This window comes from Salvelinus namaycush, chromosome 5 (genome assembly GCF_016432855.1).
Source record: "Salvelinus namaycush isolate Seneca chromosome 5, SaNama_1.0, whole genome shotgun sequence".
In the NCBI taxonomy this organism is placed as follows: Eukaryota; Metazoa; Chordata; class Actinopteri; order Salmoniformes; family Salmonidae; genus Salvelinus; species Salvelinus namaycush.
In genome coordinates, this window is record NC_052311.1 from 50,265,544 (window position 1) to 50,284,512 (window position 18,969).

General features: G+C 41.5%; 2 protein-coding genes across 2 annotated transcripts; one reads left to right on the forward strand and one right to left on the reverse strand.

Annotated features, from left to right (window-relative positions):
• Positions 1-352: 352 nt before the first annotated feature.
• Positions 353-7,479, forward strand: LOC120048417 (cathepsin S-like). The gene is made up of 8 exons (XM_038994372.1): positions 353-458; positions 1,301-1,425; positions 1,684-1,806; positions 2,469-2,618; positions 4,142-4,366; positions 4,528-4,693; positions 4,898-5,000; positions 7,001-7,479. The coding sequence occupies exons 2-8, from the start codon at positions 1,303-1,305 to the stop codon at positions 7,098-7,100; spliced, it is 990 nt and encodes a 329-aa protein (XP_038850300.1). The 5' UTR covers positions 353-458; positions 1,301-1,302; the 3' UTR covers positions 7,101-7,479.
• Positions 7,480-11,559: 4,080 nt separating this feature from the next.
• On the reverse strand, positions 11,560-18,372 carry onecutl (one cut domain, family member, like). Its single transcript, XM_038992700.1, has 2 exons — positions 17,331-18,372; positions 11,560-11,870 (listed from the first exon to the last, which is right to left on the reverse strand). Exons 1-2 carry the CDS (start codon positions 18,370-18,372, stop codon positions 11,560-11,562), a joined length of 1,353 nt encoding a protein of 450 aa, XP_038848628.1.
• Between the last annotated feature and the right edge of the window lie 597 nt (positions 18,373-18,969).

Here is an 18,969-nt window from a genome sequence, read left to right on the forward strand (position 1 = left end):
GTTAATGTAGTTTGGATTGAATGTAATGTTTATAAATACACTGATGGCAATGTTTAAAAAAAGAGATTGGTAGGTAGCCTACTGTTAAGAGCAATGGGCCAGTAAAATGAACCCTAATTGTTTATATATTTTAACAAATATTTAAGAACAGTGGGCTGGCTAATAGTCAGTATGATATCTGCCTATATATTTTTATATTTCCACCCTAGAAGTCATAGAAGTCATACACATTATAATTAAGGGGTCTATAATATTGTTTTTAAATGCAATGAGAAATAGTATTTTAGCATGGTCAACATAGACATTTATAGACGACACATTAGAAATGGTCAATGAGGAAGTTCTACCACATGACTTTCACAAATATATATCAAGCAGGAAAACAGATCCCACTGAAATCAATTGACGCGCCTTGCTCTCCTCTGAAGTCATCATCAGGTGCAACCGAGTTTTACAAGGTAAACGTTTCTCCGTTTTCAGTCGAGGCAGATAAGACTATTTCAAGTTCATAATGTAGTTAGCTAGACTCGTTTTAATTAGGAATTTGGTTTTAACTTTACCTTATTTAAAAACATTTTCATAAAGCATTCGTTTTACTTTCGTTTTTAATTTGTCAGTGTAACATTATTTGCTTATAACCATTCATGCATTTATGTTTTCTTCCTTTTGTGAAATTGTGAAATTCCTCTTTTCATTACAACCTTTTCTGTAACTTGGACAACATCAACATTAATGAGTTGTACAGTTTCATAAACTAGATGATTTCTACTGATAGCCTAGTGGCAAACCTACTGAGATACTTATTTAACTAAATAATAAGCTTACCCAACGACACAATATTCTTATTTTTTATGAAATTAGATAATTTTACCCGTTTTGGGGCTTTCTTTTACGCAGTAGAGATGGGTTAACAACCCCGGCACGTCAGATAGCCTAATCTTGAGCACTGAAGCTTCCTATTGAATAGGCCATAAACATTTTTCTATATGCAACGTTTTTGTAGAATCTGAGTGATGGAGTTATTTATTTGATCAGCGTTAAAGACTCTTGATAAACAGTCTGCTAGCGCAACAGTTTCATTAACCGCTGATGGTTGGTCTTGTCACATGCAGAATCATTGTGTATAGGCTACAGTAGTTCCCGTCGCAGTAAATTGTTATTGAAATGTGTTGAGCTTATTTGCGCAACTTAAACGTAATTGAGCCACACACACACTATTACTTCCTTATCTGGATACAAAATGAAATACTACAATATAATTGCCTCCTGGTTGTATAACACTTGTCTATCTTCTGTGCAGGCATGATGTTGTGGAGCCTGCTGCTCGCGGTGCTATGTGGCACAGCAGTTGCCCTGTTTGACCCAATGCTGGAACAGCACTGGCAGATGTGGAAGAAGACACATGGCAAGGACTACCAGACTGAGGTGAGATGAACCAGCATCACTGTAAGATGTTTTGGCTAGGATAAGGCCAAGCTGCTACAATAGTGGCATTTAGACAGGTTCTGTTTGCTGTATAGGTTGGAAGTACCACCACCCTTCCCACATACATTTCTTACATATAACTAGCTATCACTGAATGCATTGTGATTCAACCTGTGTGGTTTACATATTTGAAAGTGTATTGTTTTATAAGTCATAGACTGAGATTTTTCTACCCCTGTGTGTGTGGATACCGTGTAGGTTGAGGAGCTGGGCCGAAGGGAGGTCTGGGAGAGGAATCTTCAGCTGATCAGCCTCCACAACCTTGAGGCGTCCATGGACATGCACACCTATGACCTGGGCATGAATCACATGGGGGACATGGTGAGGGCCTCAGGTCACTGACAATGCCAAGGGACAATTTGGAACTCTGATATCTGAAGTTGTTAGTAAACTTAGCACCAACCTTGGCCTGATTCCATAAAATGTTGATAGTGCGTGTATGGAATAGGATTCCAAAAAACGTATGCAGAATATGTGATGCTTTCAGTAGGTAATGCAGTCAGCCTGGTTTACATGAAGGAAGAGTCAAACATTTAGATTTTGACCTACATGACTATTTATTTTGCTGAGTTCCTTTGTCATTGTTTTCCGGTGTTTGATTTTCTTGGCTAATAGCTGTTGAACTGTTGCTTAAACTGCTTTCCTGAAGACAAGACAGTGCATGCATTCATTCCTAATCTTAGTGATTAATGAGCATGACTGCAAATATACTTACTTATTCCTCTAGTATGTATAACAAGTGGATGTACCCTTTCATGAGTACGCATCTGATTTGCTTTCTATAAATGCACAAGTAAAAGTATCATCCCATTGCACTACAGTATGTGCCTTTAAATGTATTTGTTATCCTGTTTCAACGTGCATCTTCCTCCAGTTGATGTAGTCTTGGGTTCATGGGATGGATTTATTATACTGATTAAAGTAAGTGCTCCTTAAATGCTCAGTCTGGTCAAGGTGTTGCCTCTCTTGTCAACCATTTTCAGACCCAGGAGGAGATTGCCCAGTCTTTTGCCTCATTGCGTGTTCCTGCTGACCTCAAGAGGGAGCCCTCTGCATTTGTAGGATCCTCCGGTATTGCACCTGATACCTTTGACTGGAGAGAGAAGGGCTACGTCACTGGAGTCAAAACGCAGGTAATGATGAACAGCTATCAGTGCAGTTTTTGCCTGCTCCTTTATATACTGACTTGTATGTGTAACTGATAGATGCGCGCGCACACACACACACACACACACACACACACACACACACACACACACACACACACACACACACACACACACACACACACACACACACACACACACACACACACACACACACACACACACACACACACACAAACTACATGTTAATGTTTTTAAATTGTATATTGTGATGTCTTTTGGCTATAATGTCTTTTTCGCTATGTGTCGGGCCCCAGTATGACTACCTGTCGCCAATGGCGTCAGCTGTCGTAGAAATATTGTTTCAATAATATCTCTCAGATACCGGAACATATGAATTCAAATAGACATTATTACAAAGTAACCAGCCGAGCTGGTCCATGGAGCAACTGCCTTCCCCAGTCTCAGCAAATTCCTTTATACATTTTTAAGTTTACATATATCTTATAGTTCTTCCCCTTTATGTTAATAATCAGCTCATTTTGGCTTCACGCCACTTTGGTTTCCCACTCTAAATTCCTTATCGCGGGCGGCCTTTCCCTGCCCCTCCAAATCCTTGGATTGAATATATTGGTGGCGCAATTGTGACTGTTTGGTTAAAAAATCATTTCAACCCCCACCAAGCTGCAGTCATAAGTACATTCATTATATTGATTATATCATCACCCACCAGGCTATAGTCATAAGTACATTCATTATATTGATTATGACACTTCTTATCCAGGCATACATCTGGATTACAATGTGTGTCTATTTCTTTGGTATATTGACTTTTCTCATGCTATATAGGTGTAATTATAGGTTTCTTTTAAGCTTTTAATGATTCTGTTTTGCTATATTATTATTTCACAATGTGCTACTGGAAAATCACCCATACGGCTAATGGGGATCCTAATAAATAAAATACATTGTGTACATTGTACTGTTGTATGTATATCATACATTATATGTATTATCTTTTTTAAACTAATGGTAAATATCCTTGGGATGAATTAAAGTTGTTGTTACGGTATAATAACTGATATCAGGATGTTAAAACACAGAGCTGTCTCTTTTCAGGTCTTACTTCCTCTGTTTGTTTACTGTAGGCCTCTTCCTTGTTCTCAGTCATTTAATTAGTTCCTTTTTTGTGAGGAAGTCGTCGGCTTAAGTGCTAGGGTGTGCAAGTTTAAAACCACTGAATGACAAGCACTGCATGTCTGCACAACATCAACATTTCCGTTACACTTTATTGTGCCAGTAAAATGTTTCTGTATTACATAGTAATACCGCTAAGCACTATTTGAAACCAACTTGTGAATTATATTGCACTTTTTTTCCCCTTTTTGTTTTATTGCATGTTTCAGAAACCATTGCCACCACATAATTTATTGTAGATGTAATGGTAATGAAACAGTACTGTAAAATAAGGTAAACTAATAGGACTCTCAAATCAACTTTATCCAGGTATTAGATGTGGATTGCTTCCCTAACAATGTTGTTGTCCATAGGGCTCCTGTGGCTCCTGCTGGGCATTCAGCTCTGTTGGGGCCCTGGAGGGCCAGCTGATGAAGACCACAGGTAAACTGATAGACCTCAGCCCCCAGAACCTGGTGGACTGCTCCTCCAAATACGGCAATAAGGGCTGCCACGGTGGCTTCATGACCAAGGCCTTCCAGTATGTCATCGACAACCAGGGCATTGACTCTGACCAATCCTACCCTTACAAGGGAGTGGTGAGTATAAACTAGTATTAACAGTATTAATAGTGTGTAGCTGGGGTCAGCTGCCCTTGGTAAGTAGCTGCAGTAACTAGCTGGTTGTAGCTTATTTCCCACGCCACATTAGCCTTGTGGAGTAGTATCTGACCCCTTTGTTGTCTTGTCTCCCCTGTTAGCATCAACAGTGTAGCTACAACCCTGCTCAGCGTGCTGCAAACTGTTCCAGGTACAGCTTTCTGCCTGAGGGGGATGAGGGGGTTCTGAAAGAAGCGCTGGCCACCATCGGACCTATCTCTGTCGGCATTGATGCCACCCGACCTAATTTTGCCTTCTACCGCAGCGGTATGGAAAAACTTAATTTCAACTTCTTGGGTCATGTTTTTACATTTTAAGGACAGTATGGTCTTGACGTTGGTAATGTATATCTCAATCTGAAACGATGTGGATTTTATTGTGTAATTGGTCAACCTATTGACTTTGACTTGTGGAGAAATGCATATATATTGAGGATTGACTTGTCATTGTCCAACCCATGTATAATTGCAGGAGTTTACAATGATCCAACTTGCACAAAGAAGACAAACCATGCTGTCCTTGCTGTAGGATACGGTACCCTGGTCGGGCAGGATTACTGGCTGGTGAAGAACAGGTAAGGGGATTTAGAACTTCACTCAGAGTTTCCATCTTAAAAGCTCCATCTGCTCTTCTGCTGTTCTGTATCTAGTTATTTAGTCAAACAGGGCTACTGTTCAGAGCTGAGATGAAAAGATCCTCCAAGTGGACTTGTATTCAACTAGATGACCCTTTTCAAACCTCCGTCTGCTCCTTTGTTTTATTCCGACAAACAGGACCATGGTGAAGGGTAAAAATGGAAGTCAAAAGAGAAAGTGAAACTCAAATTGGGCTTTAGACAAATGAACCTTGGTAGTTTGGGATTTAATGCTATTGTTTATTGTGGGGTTATTCAGCTGGGGATCTGCGGCCCCTTAGGGGTACTGCAGGGGGTCTGCCAAAATAATAATAATTGTAATATAATTTTTTCCCCCCAATGTTTTTAGGAATATCTCTAGCAACAACAGAATAAACAACATACCTACTGTAGAAAACAGGAGAATATCTTCTTTCTACACTAAAAACATCTATAAAAACAACATGCTAAAATGTCAAAGATTTTACTGCATTACAGTTCATATAAGGAAATCAGTCAATTTAAATAAATTCATTAGGCCCTGATCTATGAATGTCACATGACTGGGAATACAGATAGGCTTATGTTGATCACAGATACCTTAAAAAAAAAGGTAAGGGCGTGGATCAGAAAACCAGTCAGTATCTGGTGTGACCACCATTTGTCTTATATTTTTGTTCGGTATAATAATGTAAATGTTATCTCTTAACTCCAAATTACACTGATTGGAGCCAATTACACTCACTGGAGTATCTAACATAGGCTTTGAAAAAGCGTCAGCGAATAGGCTACCAGTACGGCACGTGTCGCTGGCTGCTGGTTAGCTGACTAAACTCAACTCCACGGTGAAGGAGGTTTCTGATCAACTCCACCAACGGAGTTGAGCAGAGACCAGGCTTTGTGGAATTTAAGCTCTGACTACATTGATTTGCCCAAGGTCAATACTTTAAAAAAATATATATTATGAAATGTTTACCTTGTACTGTTTGTCCTCTGTAGTTGCGTGTCTTTCTTTGTTTGATGAAATCCATATTTTTTAAATAAATGTTATCAAATACAACCACTGACTGTTTGCTCGATGATGGTAACTCAGTGCGACTGTGCATGTGCCAATTGAATCTCAGATGAAGTAGGCCTAGGTCTCCAAATGCTCATGTCCGATCAAATCGCACAATCTTGGCCTACATCATCGGAAATTCAATTAGCACATTTGGCACGACTTGCCCTCTCCGAGAAACAGAAACGAGCAAACAGTCGGTGGTTGTACTTGATTAACATTCATTGAAAAAGAAAGTCACGCAACTACAGAGGACAAACATAGGTACAAGGTAAGCGTTTCAGAATTTACTTATTTTTAAGTATTGACCTTGAGCGAATCAATGTAGTCGGAGCTGAATTTCACAAAGCCTGGTCTCTGCTCAACTCCGTTGGTGGAGTTTATCAGAAACTTCCTTCACGATGGAGTTGAGTTTAGTCAGCTAGCTGCTGGTAAACTTTCTTGATTTGGACATACATGGCTGGCTAACCTTTGTTTAACAGTTAAATAGCTGCTCTTAGCGGAAATGTGTTTGGAGTTACCTCTCTAGCTAATTGGCAGTGTTGGGTAGGTTACTTTCTAAAAGTAATCCATTACAGTTATTAGTGACCTGTGCAAAATTGTAATCAGTAACCAGTAACATAACTTTTGGATTACCCAAACTGAGTAATGTAATCTGATTACATTTAGTTACTTTTAGATTACTTTCCCCTTAAGAGGCATTAGAAGAAGACTAAAATGTAGGCTACCAATTGAACCACATCTATTGCAGGATAAATCAATGTTAAAGTTTACATAGCTGGCCATATATGAATGTTACATTTTACTCTATGGGTTGGCTATGTAGGCTTCTTGAAGACCTCAGGTTTATTGAGTATTGATGTTCATTGGAAATATGTTTCAATCTTCCTCACCCTCTGTCTAGCTGGGGCTTATCGTGGGGAGACCAGGGATATATACGGATGTCACGCAACAAGGACAACCAGTGTGGCATCGCCTTGTACGGGTGCTACCCTGTCATGTAACTCCTGCTAATCAAAGTTGCCTAACTGGAAAAACGGAGCCCTTTTATTCATTGAATGTAATTCATTTTTACTAGCTCCATTGTTTTAGTCTTGTTTTTACCATTTCACTTTCTGTCACTTTCTGTCTATATAGACAGTACTTCTTTAAAAGAGTTTTTAGAAATCATGTATAAGGCAAATGTGATTATCTACATTATTACTGTATCTAGCGTTCTGTCCAGGGGGTGTAGTTGTACATCAAGTTGCCTCACGCTACAGAAACAGGAGCTCTTGCTCGTATGAGCCGTTTTAGCTCGCACATGCCAAGGCTCGTGCAAAGCTACTTACTTGCTTAAATTAAAGTATATTTTGTCATCGAATAAATATAACTTTTAAAGAACTGATTTGAATTGAATTAATATTTCTACCTCCAAACTGTAGTGACTGTAAATTGCAATGTGTGTTTATTTCCATTTCCTCAGTCACAGTCAAAATGACAAGTATGTAGACCTACATCATGTGGGTTGCCATGCAGCGTGAATGAAGTCAGCAAACTAAATTGGGTTACAAATGAGTCATTTTAATTTTTTGGTGCAACATCACAACAAACAATTTCACATGAGGTATTCAAAGGGATTCTCTTTAGTTGTTACAAAATGTCCCACAATGATTGACATTTAAAGTGTTATGTTTTAAGCCTTTGGTTGGTTAGCCACATTCATTAGTTAGTCTAACACATGGACGAGAATGGCACGATAAGTATGGTGGGTGAGTCCTAGTTTAGGAACCCAGACACAAACCCATGTCAAATACAATATTTCCCTCAATTTGGCCTCGTTAAAGCTTTTGAATGGAGTCATTTATTCCTGCTTCCAACAGTGGGATCAAACAGTATTTCAAATACACTAACATATTGGAAAAGGGGTAATGGTTTTACAAATGTGAAAAAATAGCTTTAGTCTCCTCTTGACCTTTTGTTTTTGGTTGAACTCTTGATTCTTGGGCTTTCATAACTGTTACAGTAAGTCACATGATTCTAGTTTGGTACAAGGAATAGGCAACGTTGATTACAGCAAGATCCTCCTTGCTTGGATTGTCACCTACTTTTTTGGTCTTGAAAATGATTATATACAGATTATTGGTAAATATGACTTCTGTAATGCACTGGACTACGCTTTGGTTGGATGGGGCTTGGTTGCTCCTGTAACAGATTGATTCCAGCACATTTGGTTTTCAAAAAGCATGAGAGACAGATGGACAGACAGATAGACAGAAAGGATGGAATCTTTGGTTAAGAAACTTATTTGCCACACAACATCTCAAACAGTTGAGGTAGATGGGTAAGTATTCATGTACACGGGGACAAAGGGAACACTGGGGTTACAGAGTCAAAATACTTCCTCTACAGTCACAACTTCATGTCAATCTCTCAGTTCCAACTACAAATGCTGAACCTAAAAATACTGTGCTACTTAACACATCTCACTGGACTTCACTATCTTTGGATTTCTGGTGTACTAATTAAGATGGAATGATAACCCCACTTATAGTACAAAAACAATATCAGAGGGTATCCATGTATATTCAGTTATACTTTGGTATATAATGTACCTGTGTTTTTAAGCCCCAGAAGAGCTTGAAAACATTGTCGACTAAGATGTCCTTTAATCTAGAGAGACATTTCTTTACGATCCACTAGGGGGTGCAACAGGCTAAATTGATGACAGACCATCTGCAATAGTCTTATCAACTCTCCATTCAAAGGAGAGTTCTCTCCTCAGTTAATTAAGACAGAGCCGACAATGACTGAGAAGTCTCTCTCCCATTTGAAGGCAGACTCTATTCTAAAATATGGGCAGCGGGAAAAAAATAAAGGTGTCATGGGGACCTATCCTATTGTCTTTGATAGAACACCATATGACAAGCTAGAAAACAAGGAACATCAAAAGTGGTAGGGGTTTTCATGTTCCCTGCACCAGACTGGCCCCCTCCCTCGGTCCCAGCATGCTTACAATTGTTGCTCATTAAACTTTAATTCTACTCTATTGTGCCCTTCCACCCCCTCTCCCAAAACATTGCACCCTGTTCAGGGATGATTCAGCCACTTCTCTGATCTCCCCGCCCCCTTTGAATACCCCTAAACCCACGGGTCTGGCCAGGAGCAGACCCTTAGACCAGATACGCAGAGAGGAGACGGATGAAAAAGGCTCCCTTTGAAGTCTGCAAAAGTCGATGGCCTCTTTCATGACCGCCCATCTTTCAAGTGCACGCTGTGAGGGGGCCCCGACAACACGCCCCTCCCAAGGTTAAAGACAGGAGAGGCGCACGCTAGCTGGTGGACAAGCTATCCCTCCCCACTACCTGACAAAGCAAAACCGAGAACACGCTAGAGGAGCCTGTGGAACTGAGAAGACTGGCAGAAGGGATGAGTCTGGAGGATGGTGAAATCAAATTGAGCAGGACATAGACAGGAGTGTGTGCACTGCAGCAAGGGGAGTCACTGCTATGCAAACCCCAGGAAGATGCACAGCATGCATGTTTCCATGGGGTCTCAAAGGATTCACACTTAAGAGCCTGAAATGCTCCGTAAGTGCATCCCTGGACTCTCCAGACACTCCGCTGAATGATGTTTGAACACAATTTTACAAGCAACCTGTGAACCTATGAGATGTCACATTACCACAACATTCAAACAAGCTTAGCCTTGGCATAAGACCTGACCACAGAGACATTTGCCAATAGTAAAGAAATCCCCATTATTCTACAAAACAAAGGCCTTAAAGAGAGAGATACGTAACATCACTGGGAGTCGGGGGAGAGGAAAGGGGTTTAGGCCATACATTCAGGGAGGACAATCTTAATCTTTGGTATTACGATGGGATTCTACAACTAAAAGTACCCATCAGAAAAAAAATCTGTTTCACACAGACATACAAAGCATTATTAAATAAATACTTACAGTATATAGATAGCATAAATAAACAACCAAATAAATAGAGAGAAACAAAAGAAAAACAATAAATACAGAAATGCAGTAATAAATACATTGATCAGTTCAGCAATGGCATTTTAAATTCTTGCTCCAATGAAACTGGTTAAAAGGAGGCATGTTAAAACCGTCCCTTGAGGAACTAAAATTACCTTGGTGTACGCAGCAAGACTGGAACAACAACTCATACTTCCATTGGATTTCTATAAATAGAGCAATGTGCTTGAAATCTGTACAAAAGGGCTGAAAGAATCACATTCCTCCATTTTCTAGGCGTCTGTAAAAAAAGATTTGCAATGGAGCCGAGGTTTGTTCAGTTAAGTGTTTTGAAACATGAGTGGAAAAAATACTACACCATTACTATACATTGTGTTACAAGTACTTCTTTCCTTTGCGTCCGTCGTGTTCAAAGTGTTTTGTTTGAGTCAAAATGGCTACAGAGCTTTTGTTTGGTAGGTCAGTCAATGTCTTAAAGCTGGAGGGTTGCATCAAAAAGTCTCTGACTTGGCATCCCTTGAAATTCTGCCCTTATTTACTGATTCTGTCCCGATTTAAAATGAGACACACCAAGGTTGCTCCTTGAAAACTGTGATTCATTCAAGCTGGAACCGTTGTCAAGAAGTGTAAAATAAAAGTCAAGGTTCTCGTGACAGGTAATGATTGAAAACTGAGAATCGTAGAGAGAGAAATAACCTCCTGATCATCCAAAGAGTTCTGCAGTCCTGCGAACCGTGTTATATGGGAACACATGCCGCATTCTTTCGAAAACGTGATGGAGCTATGATTTTGTCACAATCCCCATGTTATTCTCTGTGACCTTTGTCTTGACTTAGAGAAACAAAGGACATAAGATGGAGATCTGTCAATGTAATGGGTGGTGAAAATTTGAATTAGGGGTGTTATGCAATGCAGCGATGCCTCTTGATTTCTCTTTCTAGTAAGGGAGATGAAATTAGCCCTGAGGGCAAAAAAAAGTCCTGATTATTAATAGCGTCATAACCATATTATTCCTTGTGTCATAATAAAAAATAAAAAAGTTTAATCTTTAACTCTGGATTGTTGGAAAAGGACCCGTAAGTAAGCATTTCACTGTTAGTTTACACCGGTTGTTAACGAAGCATGTGGCAAATTAAATTTGATATGATTTCATAACCTACTATATTCAAATTGAATGTTATGAAATGATAGAAATCAAGGGTGCTCACTGTTACCCTCTTAAAATTTGAATAAACTATTCACCCACGACCATTCCAATTATAGGAACTTGTCTCATACAAGTTCTCATATTATTCTGGGTATCACCCCTTCAATATCAAGGAGTGATCAACTTTGGTTTGAAATGCTCTGTGATAATTCTTCATAAAAATGAAACTACGCCAACTCCATCACTCCCTCTAATAACGAGGAGTACATTATTACGCCTGATCTCTACCTAGACCAGTCTATGTGCCCTCTGCTGCCACGACGCCCACCTAGCCCACCTCTATCCCATCAGGCCGTGCTGCAGGACACGGCGGAGGAGGACACGCTGGAGCCCGAGGAGCCTGTGGAGGAGGGGCGGCCCTCTTCTGCCCACTTGTTGACGTTGCGGCGCCGGGCGTTCATGAAGAAGTTACTGACGGTGGAGAGCTCCAGGCCCAGCTGCTGGGAGATGGTGACCTGGAGGTCCTTGGCTGGCCGGTGGTTCTCCCGGAAGATGGCCAATAGGGTACGTCTCTGGAGGTCCGTGAACACCAGCCTGGTGCGCTTGGGGCCCTGGTTGCGCTCCAGTTTACTCTGCTCCTGCTCCTTCCGCTTGCAAGCTGTAGGCAGAAGAAGTAGAAAAATGGGTTAGCTAAAACAGACTGGCTAGCTAACTAGGACAAATGGATTAGCTGAGAGAAAGGGGATTTCTTGAAGGAAAACAGATTAGCTAAGCAAGTTTTATTCGCTAAAAGAGATGAATCAGCAACTTGTTTCACTGCACAGTTGGTAAAGTAAACCTAATCCACCAGAAATCTAGACATTAGGCTGTCACACTATTACATGCAAGTAGGCCACTTAACTTGGATAAATGCTTACTAGACAACTAGACTAGGTCTAAAAATAATTGTTGTCATGGACATTATCCCCCACCAGCAAAGAAAAAACATAAAGTAGGCTACAGATAAATAACAAATTAACAAGTTCTTCTAGGCACACATTTCATTTTTTACTGAATAGGTCAACATTGACATTTTAGTCATTTAGCAGACACTCTTATCCAGATTAGTTAGTGCATTCATATTAAGATAGCTAGGTGGGACAACCACATATCTCAGTCATAGCAAGTATATTTTTCCTCAATAAAGTGGCTAACAGCAAAGTCAGTGCTAGTGGGAGGGAGTCAAGTGCGAGTGTTAGTTCACAAAAGGCAAATGCAGTGTACACGTCACTGGGCTAGGCTACTCTGTTTTCTGTTGGCATGTGCAGACCTGTGACAGGTCAGTGCGCCTGTGTGACACCTGACCTGTGTGTGGTGGGAAAATTAGGTTAACACAGCTCATGTACATTAGCAAACGGGGAGTTTTCAGAATTAGCCTACGCTAGACTAGAGCATGAAATAAAATGTCAATTTTACCTTCTGCACAACAACACTGGCTTCTTCAATCGACCTACCTGCAGTTCTGGCTTATGTTGTTGCTATTACTGACTATCAAAGGTTTGTTTAATAATTACTGTTACAGTTTTACCTAAACATTTTCACACATTTACTGGTAAGACTCGGCTACAATTTCGCTTCGCTTTCATTTCGAATTTCAGTTTGACTAAATTCCAAGTCGTTGTTTTCCATTTACACTTATCCAGGACAGAGGACGGAGATGTAGCAATGGGGGCAGAGGCTACCATTCTACAGGAATAACAGACGTTTTCCAAGGCAAAAAAGAGAAGCCAACTTGAGGTAGGCAAAATTGGCCATGCCAACCTAATAGCATCCAAATGTAGACTATAACAAGCAATTTTTGCAGTAAAGTCCCTAAAGTCTTTTTGCATTAGGATGGTAAATGACTGTCTATGTGCAAGTCTGTGCATCATTCACAGGAGGGTGAAAAGTGTTTATGCTATTCACACACAATTGCAGTCCGGGATCATAGTATACAGCATCCCGTGCAGTCCTCATAAGGAAAAAGAGCATCATGTCTGAGAGAAAATTCAGTAATTGGTATATATATTGTTCAATGTTTACATGTAGCCTAATTAGAGTGTTGAGAGAAAACGGTATAGGCTATGGCCTGTGTCTGCAGTGCATCCATATGAGGATTAGACAATACAAAGTGTATGGGCTACTCTGCCCACAACTAAACATTTGACCACATATACAAGGAGGCCTACAATAGATACTGTATTTACTGGAAACACTACACCCACCGTTGTCTTTGTAAATGAAGACAGCCCCCCCCCCCCCTTCCTTCTTCCTCCTTTTCCCTCCTCTTCCCCGCTGACTTGTCTTAGTGGACACTCCAACATCATTCGTTTCTCATAAAAGTCATTTACATGAGGCGGAGAGAGTGAGTGATAATCACTGTAGGAAGAAGTCATTTATTTTCTATTAAATAGGTTACGTCAGAGAGGATTGAAACAAGCAGAGTCTGCACTGCTCCGAGTGTTCAGAAGCCCTAAGTGGACTAAAACATATTTGGGTGACTCTTGTAATTACCTAAATGCACACTTTTAAGACGTCTCAATCAGCAGTGTGTGGTTGTATTGCTTTTTTGCTGATGGTGAAGGGCTTTTTAAAGCGTAAGCAGTGACACACCACACACACACACACACGCACAGCGAGGCTGCCCCCAGTCTCAAAAAAAGGCGCTGAGATGTTCAATAGATAGATTGGCTTACTGTATATATCCCCATTGAAAATCATCTCACACACTGAGGGTTGATAGGCCTAATATTTGCTGTAAACCCACAGTAGTGCAAATGATAACCGGCAATTCAAAGACAATTTATACATATTTTATCATTAGGACATTTATTAGCAGTGCCATAATAACGACGACATTTCAAATTCAGTAGCCTATAGCTGAGGTCTAGTTTAGCAAATGTGAATGTTGTGCCTTAATACACTGTGCTGTAATTCCCACTGTATATTTACTCTGAATCATTATCTGAAGGAAATGTTAGACTCGGAGATGTCTAACCTCTTGTCAATTTGAGATTACAGGGCCTGTTAGCTTTCAGGCATCTACAGCTCATTTACATTTCTGAGAATTATCGAACCATGTCTCATTAAAATCTGAACGGACTGAAATTTCAGAAACATGTCAATATTACCACAACTAAAATAAATAGGTTTTCCCAACTGCTACATGTTTTACTGGCATTATACATTCCTACCATGTCAATACGAAGACTGCAGCTATAGAACCCATACTGTCCTGTGCTCAGAAACACATTGTAATGAAAGCAATGACATGAAAGTTGTGGTTAGTTTGCTTGTACTGTGGAATTATGGGTTGTTGGAGGAGTCAGGGTGTCCTACACCTCCTTTTTTCCTCTGCCCCTCCATCCTATCCTTTTCTCCCGCCCTCACTGGCGATCATAACGCCGACCATTAAGTAAATGCTTCCTTATGCTGTAATCATGTGTAAAAGGCTTGCAATTACCATGCTATAAATCCCTGGCACTGGGGCTACTCCTGGAGACATAAATATTCCCCTATAGGCTTCTTATGATCGTGGGAACAGCCCCTGATCATGATGTATGCCCTTGTCTCGTGTTGCTGAAACGTGATCGAAAGCCCTTTCCCTACCCCCCGGCGTCTGAACCTCCACCCCCTCCTAGCCGATCCCCTCCCTGTCTCCCCCCTCCAGCCCCAGCCCACCCCCTGCTGATTTCTTGGGCCAGGGGCTGATAGAAATTATTGATTAAATCTGTGCAGCTCAGACTCCTCGACCCATAGAGGCTGGTTAACCCCTTCCGTGCCAGAATGGGGAGCTGCAACAACCCGATAAAAACAACATTGTTTGTTTGGGAGACTGGGCTGTTAAAACCATACTGGAATGTTTAAAAAAAATGTATATGCAAATGTTTCCCTTGTGACCTTTGAGCTAGGATAACTGAACTGAATATAGCAGCGTATATACAGTGGATTGGCTTCATAGCTTTCATTACTGGGGGATGGCGCAGCCACTGGACCTGAGACATAAACCGCATTGACCTTTCTTATTCATTTAGACCTTCAGTCAAGGGCTTCAGCCATCATCTTTAAAGTTAGGTTTCCTGATCCCTCACGACTTAAAGTGTTCAAGCACCACTGTGTGGTCTTTAGCTGCTCCCTGCCTTCTTCTCTGACTAACGCCTGATTGCCTCCTCCACAGCCTGAGGTCGGCCTGAAGATGCATCTAATATACCGTGCCAGAGAGCATAACCACTAAACAGGAGAAAGAAAAAATAACCTTCTCCATGTAAGCTCTTCAGAATGTCTCCACATAAAGAGGAATATTAAAAGACGATGGCATTACATAATCAGGTCCACCATTTATCCTATAGCTTTGCATAATAAAACATTTTCTCGAGGGAAGATAACTGGCATGATAAAAATAAACATGGAGAGCTGGCTGAGACACTGACATGCTGAAGGAGCTGATGGGTATTTAAGGAAGTGCTGCATTAAGGTAGATCATCTTAAAACTTGAGGCGTGACGGAAAGAACACTTGAGCTATCTTCAGACTAGGGAGCACAGGGCACTGTGCATTCTAATTCCTGTCTCGATCTGCCGATGCGGTCGAGGTATGTGTGGGCATGGCGTGCTGCTCTTTCCCATGGAAATCAATAGAGACTTGTAATTAAACAAAAGGGGGTTGGCTGGGAAGAGAAAAACAACCCCCTCAGAAAGTAGGTTATTTAGAAAAGTGCAGAGCTGTCCAAATTGTGCCTTTGCTAATAACTAAATATGCAAGTTTAGACTGTGTGGAGGAGAAACATTGTCAAATGTTAGTACGCTTGCAATACATCCCCCATGTAAGCTCCTTAATTTTTTATGACTAGGATTGATCTGCTCCTTGAATTTTGAGCAGTGAGTCGTGAAAAAAAAATCTATGACCGTTGAGGTAAAATAACAAGAATACCGCAAGATAATCCAAATTGTTGGGTCATCTATCATAAAAAGGTGGTGTTTCCACAAAATGAAAAAAAGTATATTGTTTACAGATGGCACAACACCTCAGTGGCAGGGGGAAAACATGTCCTCCTTGCACAATAACACTGCTTCAAGTAAAGATTGGATGCATTGAAGATATACTGTAGACAACAAAGCTGTCACATAACAGAAACTCTGCAAATCTAAACAAGATAATTCATCACTTTTAACTGGGTTGAGTATGATTAGTGTAAAATTTTGTCAAACTAAGGATGTACACATGTGTTCAGAGAGCTAAACAATCAAAGATCAATAATTGTAAGAGGATTGCAAGAGTGCACAATCATTACTTATGAGCCCTATTGTGCTTTTGGGCTTAATCAGTTAGGCTGCTGACAGATAGTGAAAAGCTGTGATCAACTGTGCTTGCTTACACAGCTCACAGACCCCTGCCGACATATGCACACTCCTCTCAGCCCATATCATATTACTGTGTTCACTTGGATCTCTTTCTGTGCTTCGTGTATCAGATGGGTTCTCAGTCTCTATGGAGTGACAACACTGTAACACAGCGCTGTATATTGTGTTATCTTCTTCAGTGCATATCCGCAAAGAATATCAAATGCCAACCAAATCATGTCCTGCCTTTTAAAAATACATATTTTTTTTCATAATGTTGTTTTATCTTGTACTCCCATTTCACAAATATGGGGATTTCATATGAAGTGTGGGTGAAAGCACAGGTGTATGTTTCCACAACAGAAACAACATTTCCTAACTATCTCCCCAACTCTTAACTTCAGGCATGCACAAACAAATAGTATATTATGGCGGTTTTATGGCAGGTTTCACCAACAATAATCCTTGTAATTATGATCTCCATGGTTCATTTAAGAAGGGAAAATGTCCATTCTGAAGGTTTAACTAGATCACAATACATTGTCTACCCTGCTCCTTGAATGCTTTGTAACATGTATTTTGTGAGAGGCCTAAAATGTGAAAGGCATGACCGTACAAACTATGGACCTATCATTCAAATCTATCCTTTAGGAACATAGGAAAGGCACAACTAGTTTTTCATTCCTCTGAGCAGCATACAGATCGTGTTGGATTTTTGGAGAAAAACATGGAGAGGTGGAGAGAAATGGAAAACGATCTTACCCTCCAGCCGCAGTGAGGCCATCCTTTGAAACTCGGGCTCCTGCAGCCAGCGGGACATCCTCTTGAAGGTCTCGCGGCCAGACTTGAGCTTGCCCCAGGGCTTGGGGTTCCTTAGGAGGTCAGACAGAGTGCCCTGTGACCTACACAGCACCCTCTCTGCAAAGATGGCCTGGGGGATGCTGTACCTCTTCAGCTCAGTGATGATCCTCTGGGCCACGTCCCTGGTGTCGATCTCCTCTCCAGCCCCTCCACCTCCACCTCCACCGCCCTGGGAGCTGGGCAGCATGCCCTCACTGCTGGGCGAAGAGGACGAGGAGTGGGGGAGCTCCCCGGCCTTTGAGGACTGTTGGCTGGGGTGGTGGTGTTGATAGTGCTGGCTGTAGATGTGAGGATGGTGGCTGGGCGCGTGTTGGTGAGCCTCCATCTTGTTCAGCTGATGGCTGACCGACGAGTCGCCGCCCAGCCCTGGAGGGGACATCTCCCTGCCGAAGTCTGCCGTCCTGCAGAAGATGTTGCCCCCGTGGACCTCGTAACCACTTGGAAGCATCTGGCCACCATTGCCGTTGGGGCTGTTTCCCAGGCTCCCGTAACCGTGCATGGGTGTCCCCAAGCCAGAGCCTGTAGAAGGTGGCGAAAGGCTCTGTGTCATCCCCAGATCTTTGCCGTAAGGGTTGTAGAAGTTGCCACCCAAGCCTCTGTCCTCACGCATGAGAGTAAAGCTCCCGATGACATTGCTGACCGGCAGGCAGGGATGGTGGTGGTGATGGTGGTGGTGAAATTTGTCATCGAAGGGCTGCAGGGGGGTTAGTGTGGTGTACGTGCTGCCACAGCTAGATGGAGCATCTCCTCCATAGCCCAGGGCTGACATGGAGTGGTCGAAACCTGGAGGTCGGTGCTCAGGCTCCAGGGACATGGAGTGCCCCCCAAGGGAGGGCCTGGGGAAAGCAGCTGAAAGGTCCCGTGAATGCAGCATCGCTCTGCCATCCTGACTGTGGAGCTCAGAGTGGATTTGGACAGACATCTCCCCTAGGCTTCCATCCATTTTGAATTCAGTTAATTGACCTTTTTTTCTATCTTGATGGTGTTTTTTCAGTAGCCTAGTTGTTGTTTAACAGTAGCCTAACAGTCTGGATGGCCCTTCTCCTGTTGCACAATACTATGGATTTATTGATTTCTGAATGGATTGATTTATGAGCTTCTATACTGTCTAATTAATTATCTGATAACAACTTAAGTAGTCTCTTTAAACTCCTTCAAACTCCAGGAAATCAAGTGTGAAGCAGTTTCAGTAAGATTAACTATCACATTATTTGGATTTGTGCTACAACACTCTTCTCATCCTTTCTTTGGGGCTCAACTGTGTTCCTCCGCAGATTCGTCGCTCTTTTGCCTGCGGGAGATCAAATGTTTACTCGTCTGTATTTGAGTTATAGCCTGCTCATGCAAGTGCTTAGTGACGTCTAAGCTATTGTAGACTATAACCAAAGTCACAAGCATTTCAAACATTAAGAGTATTTTTTCATTCCTACGAGAGCCGATTAATGCATATGTAACACAAAAAAGGCAAATCCACTCTTACAAATCACATTATTGCCTCTCATGCAAAGTTCTGAATACTCGATGAGCGCGCACACGATTA

Coding starts and splice junctions, on each gene's coding strand:
- LOC120048417 (XM_038994372.1), top strand. CDS start 1,303: ATGATGTTGTGGAGCCTGCTGCTCGCGGTGCTATGTGGCACAGCAGTT. Junction 1,426..1,683: donor GCAAGGACTACCAGACTGAG/GTGAGATGAACC, acceptor GATACCGTGTAG/GTTGAGGAGCTGGGCCGAAG. Junction 1,807..2,468: donor TGAATCACATGGGGGACATG/GTGAGGGCCTCA, acceptor AACCATTTTCAG/ACCCAGGAGGAGATTGCCCA.
- onecutl (XM_038992700.1), bottom strand. CDS start 18,372: ATGGATGGAAGCCTAGGGGAGATGTCTGTCCAAATCCACTCTGAGCTC. Junction 11,871..17,330: donor GGCCTCACTGCGGCTGGAGG/GTAAGATCGTTT, acceptor TTCTGCCTACAG/CTTGCAAGCGGAAGGAGCAG.